The sequence below is a fragment of the Zerene cesonia genome, chromosome 13, assembly GCF_012273895.1.
Source record: "Zerene cesonia ecotype Mississippi chromosome 13, Zerene_cesonia_1.1, whole genome shotgun sequence".
Classification (NCBI taxonomy): domain Eukaryota; kingdom Metazoa; phylum Arthropoda; class Insecta; order Lepidoptera; family Pieridae; genus Zerene; species Zerene cesonia.
This window is the reverse complement of record NC_052114.1, coordinates 8,297,766-8,307,967: the sequence shown is the minus strand read 5'-3', so window position 1 is coordinate 8,307,967 and position 10,202 is coordinate 8,297,766. Positions and strand designations below refer to the sequence as shown.

Sequence of the window (10,202 nt, the reverse complement as noted above, 5' to 3'; positions counted from 1 at the left end):
TAGGTTTTAGAATCTACCTATATCTTAATCTGCTCCGCCCGAGATATTTTTTATAAATTTTTCAATGTTTTATGATAGTTGATGATTCTATAAAATAGACAATAAATCTGGTTATGACAGCTGTTTTTACCTACAAAAAAATATAAGGACAGATTTAAATTGGAGACAAACTTTAAACACAATATTATTTCAAATTTAAATAATACTTTTCATGAATACAAATTATATATATAGTAATACGATGTTTATTACTCTTTAGCGTAAAAAATGTGCCCACAATGAATCAAATCATTTTAGCTTTTGTTGGACATGGTAAGGTATTTTGAATTATAAGAAAAACCAGATAAAATAACGCAGACATAATGCATTTCCGAATAAAGGCCTTTGGAATTAGAATTTTATTTCAAGTAAAGATTATACAATGGACTGGTATCATCATCATCATCATCATCATCAGCCCATATATGTTCCCACTGCTGGGACACAGGCCTCCTATGAGGGTTCAGGCCATAATCCACCACGCTGGCCCAGTGCGGGTTGGCAGATGTCACATGTCGTCGAACTTTTAATTCTTGGACATGCCGGTTTCCTCACGATGTTTTCCTTCACCGTTTAAGCAGTGGTGATGTTATCCAAATGCGCAGATAAATTGAAAAATCAATTTAATTCCTGCACGCTCGCCCGGTCTCGAACCCCGACTTATCGATTTTGAAGTCCGAGGTTCTCACCACTGAGCCACCACTGCTTTTATGGACTGGTATAAGCCATAGAAAATATAATGTTGTATGCGGTAGGTATGTGATCTGTTACACCGAAATTGACTTCCATGACACTAGCAGGGGTTTTCTTTAATAAAACAGTAGGAAGAACAAATTACCTCTACTCTATCCTTTGTTTTTTATTTGAAAGAAAGAAAGGCACGATAATTTTTAAGTTTAAATATGAAATAATGACTCAGTTAAAATCTTGTAGAAATAGCTTTACATTTTATAGAACGCTTCCAGCTCGGAAAGTCGATTTTAATTAAGGCTAGCTCACAAATATATATCTACATTTTTATTTATGTACGCATTATTTTTTGGTAGATGTTTTTATTTCATTTCCTTCAAAAAAGCAAAGCAATATCTTAACGGAGCGATTTGCTTTATTAAATTCGTAGGTTCTAGAATTTTATAAGTTCCGGAAAAATAAATACATTTAAAGAAATATAAGCATATTCAATATTTAAATGACAATGGTAATTAATAATTATGCAAATTTTACGATCTCCCACGCTTATCTTTGGGGAGTATGGTTGGTGCACAATTATTTACGTAGATAATAGTCATATAATATAAAATAATTTTTAACAAAAAAACTATACCGTCTTCTAACTGTCTGAACTAGACCAAATTTAAATGACTACATGGGAGGCTCTAGCTATTATATCATATTCAATATAAAAAGAATCCCAAAATTCGGTTCACCCAGTAAAAAGTTATGAGGTAACAAAACACCAACACACAAAAAATACAGTCGAATTGATAACCTCCTCCCTTTTTGGAAGTCGGTTGATATAGACGTTCATCCATAAATTTGGAAACAAAGTGTGTAAGCAATATGATTTTATATAGGTTTAATTAGGAACAAGTGCCCTACTATTTTGTATCCAAATACAAATTCGCACTCTATTTTAGGTCTACGAAATATTATATATACCTAGCTATGTATGAATAGGTACATATAAATATATATATTCGTTCCTTTCCTATGTATATATCGCGCTTCCTACTCATAAACTACGAAATACAAAGCGTGAACAAAATTGGTGATCACAATCTGCAATTGTCCGTATGTCCCACGACCTCACTGGTTCTGTATAAATTTACTAAATTCAATTGTTTTATATGAGATAAGATGTCCATACTCGTTAATTACACAGGTTTTCTAACGAGACGCGATAAAATCCAGGATACTTAGACGATGTTTGATGTTTTTATCATATTCACATAATTTTAATTTCAATTAGGTTCGTGCGTATACGTTATTGTGATTTCATGTGCGTTTTATTTAGATTCCGTGTTGTTCATTTTATTACCATATTTTTTGATTAATTACGCAAATTATTGTTACAATGCTGTGGAATCTTATTTTCTATTATGTTGTAATAATTGTACGATCAATAAATGTTATTGTCTCGACATTATCCACGAAAAGTTCAAATATTCTGATAACCCATTTTTTAACCAAAATATCTTCAAATCAATCCCCAATACAAGTATCCAACAACAAACCCTTAGTTTATTATAGACAGTATACAGAAAAAAGATAACTATATCATAATTATAGAGAACGTAAAAAACAAAGGGATGTACAGATCATTTCAGATTAAGCCCTATAATAACCAGCACAATGAAATAATATCCTCTTTGTGCAATTAAACCCATCATAAACCAGCTTACAAAAACCATCCTATAACCACATGTACAGGAACCAAGCAAGCGTAAAGATAGAAGATGCCCTTCGTAGGTACCTCTATTGTGGCTTCTGACCTCCGCCCCTGATTGACTCAACTTATGGTACACCTGACCTCCTTATCCGGTGGTAGTTTAAAAAAATATTCTATTCATAAACAATTCTAAAAGTTCAATTTGAATACATATAATGAAAAAATTAAACATAAAATAACCAATATATATAACCTAATAGAACCAAGGTATAACCCCATAGTAATGTGCAACTTTAAATAAACCTAATCGTGAAATCATAAAGGTAAAAGACAATTCGTATGTCCCGTAGTACTAGAATATATCTAAAAGCAAAAAAAAGGCCAACAAACTGGAAGCTTTCTTAGAAAATTTCTAATCTAAATCATATTATTGACTCTAATCTTTTTGAACAAACTAATTGAATATTAAAAAAAATTGAAAACAAGCGATTTCACTAATTTTGACTATTCAGACATATAGACGGCATTCTTCCTAGCATACTGCCAGCACACATATTTCAGCTTGTCGGAGTATTGAAAGATAATATCAGACTTAGACATTTTTATTGCAGCATTGTAACCATCCCCAAGGTCCGACGCTTTAGAAGATCATACGGAAGTGAACAACATAAGCCGGACACGAATTGTAATAAAACCTCATTACTTAATAACTATACATTTTTAATTTGCCCGAAAAAAGAGTTTTGATTGATGAACTTAAAAGCCCTTCTGTACAATCTTGAACACGTGTGATTGAGCTATTTTATACTCCGAAAGTTTCCAGATGCTTATTATGTATTTTGAATGTGGGAGACGGGAGTTTAATACGCTTCGGCATGAAGTGGACCCTCGCACACCAGGGAAGGTGACACAACCCCACATAGAACTGTGAAAATGCGAATGCCATTGTTTTCGTACGGTAAGTGGGGGAACAGGAGGTCCGGAACCTTTTCCTTATGTGCATGAATTTTCTAAATTAAATAACACTTCGCCATTTAAAATAATTAACTATAAGGCTATAATTAAGATAAATGATAATAACTTACCTTAAAGAAACGGAAAGATATTCCGTCCTTATTAATTACCCATTTAGCCAAAACTAACAAAAGCGTGCATATCAATGAGTATACTATTTGGTTCCTGAAGACAGAGGATGTGGTGGCCCTCGGAACTAAGTAAGCTGCATCTTAGAATAGATATGCTTGTGCACACAAAGTGTGCTATGATATAATAATTTCGATTCAAACCGAACGTTTAGCCACTGTCTCACTACTAGTTAAAAAAAGATGCAAAATCGATGGGGTTGGCTGGATGAATAATAATAATCATTTACGTCAGATCGGTTAATCGGATCTGAGTGAAAATTAGCATAGACATTAAGTATAATCAAAGTATAATCAAAAATTAAGTATAATAATAATATATAAGTATTTAACATTTTAATCTATCTGCATAGATCGGAATATTTAAAGTAAAAAAATAACATAGAAATAGAAGTACTTTACGTCTAGGAGCAAAAAGAAATATATGATACTAGTATACCCCACCCAGCGTTGCTTTGGCTGAGTCATAATTAAAAATATTAAGACCATAAATTATTGGGATAATTAATCGAAATAAAATCTTATATCTTAAGTTGGAACAAATTACACATAAAATGCCAAATTTCATCAAAATCGGTTGAGTTGGTGAAGAGTTCATTGGGAACATACATCATGACACTGGATTTTTATATATTAAGATGTTCATTCTTCACCTGTAAGTGCAAGGCAAGATCGCCTTATTTATTTATGCTCTCTGGAGATCTTAAGTTGATCAATATATAATATATTGTCCTAACTGAGCTGATTTGCTCGAAAACTGTACACATGATATTCGACTATACTACAACTCATATAATGCAAATACGACCGCCTCGCTTTATATGGAATCTACGTCTTACATTAATAACAATGATGTCCGGTCATTTTCACGGCGTATGAGTCTTCATTTGTTCGAGCGCAATATCTATATAAGAGGAATTCTGTTCTCAACTTCATAGTCAACAAACAACCTCGCAAGCTTTTAGTTCTAGAAAATAATGTGTTATTGATCTGTGAACATGTTCAGAACATTGTGTATACGTGTTTTGTGTGTGTGTGCGTTAGTCAGGACTCAAGTTATCCCGGGAAAGGCTAGGGTCACTGATGGAGAATATAATAGTGTGAACACGGATGGTTCTTTTGATTTCGGGTTTGTTTTGTTTGTGTGTTATTTTTTTGTAATTTTACCTCATTTTCGAAAGCATATGTAAACTGGAACGTATTTTCATATCGACTAGGGTTCAAATTTAAAAATTTAACTCACATTTCCACTGTAATGGAAAAATTTAACGATAATATACTCTGAAATCTGAAAATAGAATCTAGTAAGGAGAAGATACAATTTATTTGTGAATGCAGCAAATTATAAAATTATAATATATAATCTTGTTGATATAGAAGAGCTTAGAAGAACAAAGCAACGAAAAAACACATCAAAAAGTAAATAACTACAACTCGTTTTCTTTACTGTAATAGATATGCCAACAAAGATCGTGGAGCAAGCTACCATCTTGCTCGTGGTAACGCCAATGGTGTGGTAGGGGGCAGGTTTGGTGCCAGGGAACCCGGCACTGAAGAAGTTAAGGAAACTATTTACACTGCTGGCCCTAGAGGGTGAGTATAATAATTATGAATTTTTAAATAACAACAAATCTTTATTTAGTAGGTTTTACATTATTGTAACAGTGGATTGTGGCTCAGGCCCTCTTGCTAGATAATACCTGTGTTAAGAGCACCTGTTCCTTCCCTAGGAGTGATACAGTACTAGTAAAATTTTATAATTGTGTTTTGGTAATGTTGAGCTACTTTTTTGGTTTCAGTTATTAGAAACAATTCGAAAACTTATGGAGTTATTTCAGATAGATTACTATGATCAATCAGTTACAATTAGGATCATGGCAGAATTAATTATATATAATTTTACTACGCCACTAAATAACAATTACTTCAAGAAGATTTTCCTATAGGAATCCAATCAACAACTATAATAATTTTATTAAATTTCTCTCCAAAAACTATTAATACATATAGTACTATACTACTCTCTGGATTCCGATTACACTATATATATAATAACAATAATTCATAATTATTTCCAGATTCCGCGCAAAAGGCCCAAATGTTCACAGAAAAATAGATCTCGACCAGCGGCCAAGAGGACCGATTGGGAATAAAGACGACCCTTACTTCGATCCCAACGAAGATCCGAGTTATTCCTACAAAATTGACACGAGAACTTATTCTAAGAATGAAAACGCTGATAGCAGAGGGGATGTAAAAGGTATTCGAGTGCAAATACATTTATTAAGTTATCCTATCCTACAAATATTATAAATGCGAAAGTTTTTAAGGATGTGTGTGTGTTTGTTACTCTTTCACGCAAAAACTATTGAACCGATTGCAATGAAATTTGATACGTAGACAGCTGGACAACTGGAATAACATATAGGCAACTTGTTATCCCCATATTGAAACCGCGGGGCGCAGCTAGTAATAAATATTCATAGAATAAAGTAAGTACATACAAAAAGATATGTTGATAAAAAATATACTTCTTACTGCTCGAAGCAATAAGGATTTAGTTTATGTTTTTTTTCAATCTGTACCAATTGGCGTGGTAAATTAAGATGTATGAGTTAAAATATTTAGACGATGATATTAATTTATGTTTTCGAAGTTTTGCTGACACCATTTGAAATGAATTTGTAAATGCAATAATTTAGGCTTCTTTTCATTTTACTTGAATATAATAAAACAAAATTTCAGGACACTATTCATTTGTGGACGACATCGGCGAGCGACACGATGTATCTTACATAGCTGGTAGGGACAGTGGTTTTCACGTGTCATCAGCTTTCCCTGACTCACCTCGGGGTATTGGAAGCCCTTTCCATAGAGCACCGTTAGTAAGGAACGAGAAAAACCCTAGAGGGAAAACTGCAGTGCAGCGAGGTTTGGATGGATCATACAGGTGACAAATTTGTTTTTTTTACTATCACTGTGGTAAGAAAGAATTTAGCATTTTTTTAAATGTATGGGCTCATCTATAATTGTCTTTGAGTGTGTCTAGTGTCTAGTAGTTGTGGGATATTGATTGACTAATTAAAAGATAATTAATTCTTAAACGTGCATTTAGATTCATATCCGCTGGACCAGACCAAAGAAGAACGGAAAGCAGCGATTCCCGCGGCAATGTTAGAGGATCTTACACCTTCTTAGACGATAAAGGCGTGCAAAGGTAAATTTATCCTTATTTTATACTTTACATGTACCTCACGTAAGTTCCGCGACAGGCATGTATAATTGTACTAGAAGCCAGACCCGAAGACAGACAATGTCTGTCAAAATAACTGTAACTAAACAATACTTAACGTGAATTCATTGGAATCTTATTCATACTTTGTTTCAGAACGGTACACTACATAGCCGGACCTGGTATAGGTTATCGGATTGTAAAGAACAGTAATGATCCTTTCATTCCATCGTATTTCCCGCCTCTACCGAGCCAGTATGATCCAGCTTTCAATGATGTAGGATCCGTCGTAGCATCCGTAGCACCAGCGTATGCGCCTAATGATGAAGGCAGTGATGACGTATTTAAAGGTATACATACAAATAGGATATATTATTTTTACTTCAAATTTAGATCAAGTTATAAATAGTGAATTACTTTGAATCGAGGTACGAATTAAAAAAAAATAAAATACGCCACACACCCAATGTTCTTATCTGATTAAAGTCCAATTAGCGAAAAATATATATTGGCCATATATATTTTTCGCGATTCTAAGAATCAAAACTTCTTTCTAATTGCAATTTAATATAAATACATCTGGGAATGACACATCTGGTGAAGTACAGTTTAACTTACTTTACGAGATGGGTGCTGATTGAATAACTTATATATCGATTTAAAATTGTATACTGAGTAATAGATTATAATCTATTTCATTCCTCTATCAAGCCTTTACACCTTACAAATCCACGTATTTTGGTGTGGCATACACAAAGTTGTGTGTGTATACAAAATTATCTTTGTATTACCGTAATGTCAACTTTATAGGTCCGGACGGTACAGCTGCATCAGGACATGTAAAACCACCGCCGTTCCCAACCTCCGAACCGGATATACCCAATAGCGATTCTAATTCAGGCGTCAGTAGTTCTGAAGATGGCCTCAGTGGATCAGATAGTTACGGCCAAGCGCCTCCTTTTAGACCAGATACAGATAATGGAGATATAAGTTACGTTGATCAAGAATCGTCCAGTTTTGGAGGAGTTAAACCAAGCAAAGGACCAGGTGATGAATAACACCGATAGAAAACAATTGACGTTGGTGATCTTGTATTTAGTTATGTACCCGTGGCTCCGATATTTTATAATGACGACAAAACACGAAGAGTCTCCGTTCTTTTAGTAAGGAAAGAACGAATGATATTTTTAAATGTTATAAACAAGATCACGATATTCAATTAAATTGCACTGAATGAGAGAGAGCTTGGAATGAGTTTTGAATTGCTTGATCGCAATAAATTGTTGTTCACAACCAAACTGGTTTTTATTACACCATCACCTCACGGCACAAGAGCACCGCGTTAGCGCACGAACTTAGTAACAATTACAACTTGCAGGCAAACCTTGGCGACCGACCAGCAAACCTTTTAGGCCGACGAAGAAACCTTACGTACCACTAAAGCCTTCACAAGCCCCATTTTTTAAAGACGAAGACGATTCCGATGCCGACAAAAATAAACCGCAATTCGCTGTAGGATTTAATATACACCGTAATAAGCCCGGATCGACGATTATTAAAAACATCGGCGACAATTACTTTGGAATACCTCCCGGCGTGTCGGTGCGGGCTCACGTTCAGAGTATAGACTTGTACCCCTTCGGTGCTAAACCGATATCGCCTTCAGAGGCGCTAGAAAACGATCAAGTGTAATTCATATCTTGAAATTAGTGTAACGCTATATGAACTTCAATCAAATGTGAAAATTGCGAACATCATACAATCTAAAGTGAAAAATTAGTTAAGTCATATTAAATAAAAAACATAATAAAGAATTTTTTGAAAAATTTATTTGAACACGACTGTAAATTTAACAAAATGCAAAATAGTAACTATTACGAGGAGTCTAGTGTTGTTCATTGTTTCTTTTATAATTTACAGTTGCATCGCTCCAGAAAACAATCACTCCTTTCTAGATTTCCTTCTATCTTATAAATATGGTAATGTCATACATATTTTCAGGTTGCTATAACAATACTGTTTTACGCCATTTATATATTTATACGGTTCATAGAGACAAGATGAAAACCATATTTATAAGGAAGTCTTAACATTATGCAAAGATATAACAGATTAATAAGAATTTATAAATAGGAAGGATAGTTTGGCAATTTTAGTGAATAAACAGGAAAGTTATATTATAGAATCATTAGGCCTATATAAATATGAACAAGTATATATATATATATATATGCGAGATTGAGTGGTGTCTAATATATTTAATTAAGTGTAAAATACAATATTTCTTATTACATAAAAACGTTTCATTTTTTTAACATCAGTGCGCCGAACTTGTTAATAAAATATAATTATAAACAATATTATAAGCTTAGTAGAATAGTAATATAAAAATATGACAGACTATTGTGTAATAATAAATAGTAAATAATCTGATCTTTGTTAGACCAAAACCTGTGTGCAGATAAAGACCTAAAATTAGAGCACGTAATCCTTATAGTTTTAATTAATAAACCAACAATTATCACTGATGTAGTTATCAAAGTTATTCATACAGGGTGTCCCACATGTGGTGTGCTCAACCAATTACGTAAAAAATCTCATGAAATCTTCGACGTATTTTTTTTCTATTAGATGAATTCTTAAAGATAATGACCGTATTAGCGAAGCGTTAAATGTCGGTGCTCGAAGTTAGAGAAGTATACATACAATGCAGGGGAAATCAAATTTATTTATTTTTTACGTTTACGTTTTGTCATTTTTTTTTTCGTAATCGGCATATGCAAAACTATAAGTGTAAGTGCCATATTACTTGTAAAGATTTTACAATGGGTGTATTTAGTATTTAATAGGAGTACGTACGAACACCTCAGTAACAGATAATCCAAAAAGAAAACCTAAGTAACTCTGCTCTCAACACTGTACCAAACAATTAATTATCTGTGGAAGAATTTCGTGCCAAAAATAACTGTCAAATTGGTCTATATTGCACACAATTTCACAAAACAACCTTTATTACATAATTAAACCAGTTTAGCAAACTTAAGCTACCCAGAAGCCTTGCTCTGACTTAATATCTAAATACATAAATTATTTATATGAAAAATATGATATATGAAGCATTCTTACGTAGAAAGATTATATAAAAGGCCTAATTGCGAACAATAATAATAAGCAAAGTTATAGTAGAAAGTGCAATAGTATAAAGATAAATATATCTTATAATTAATAAGAATTATTTACAAACAATTCATAATAAAAACAATTTTATTCTCTACACAAATATACATTTGGAAGAAGGCTTGTTTTTAAGGTCTACGATCATAGATAACTTTTTACTAGGATTAAATTAGATAAAATAGTGCAAGCATGATACAGTTACCTATATTTATTTATATTTGTA

At 33.0% G+C, this 10,202-nt stretch overlaps 1 protein-coding gene across 1 annotated transcript; it reads left to right on the top strand.

Annotated features, from left to right (window-relative positions):
* The first annotated feature begins 4,513 nt into the window (after nt 1-4,513).
* On the top strand, nt 4,514-8,987 carry LOC119831163. The gene is made up of 8 exons (XM_038354435.1): nt 4,514-4,699; nt 5,026-5,163; nt 5,649-5,830; nt 6,316-6,520; nt 6,686-6,787; nt 6,959-7,152; nt 7,613-7,849; nt 8,181-8,987. Exons 1-8 carry the CDS (start codon nt 4,569-4,571, stop codon nt 8,492-8,494), a joined length of 1,503 nt encoding a protein of 500 aa, XP_038210363.1. The 5' UTR covers nt 4,514-4,568; the 3' UTR covers nt 8,495-8,987.
* Nucleotides 8,988-10,202: the final 1,215 nt, after the last annotated feature.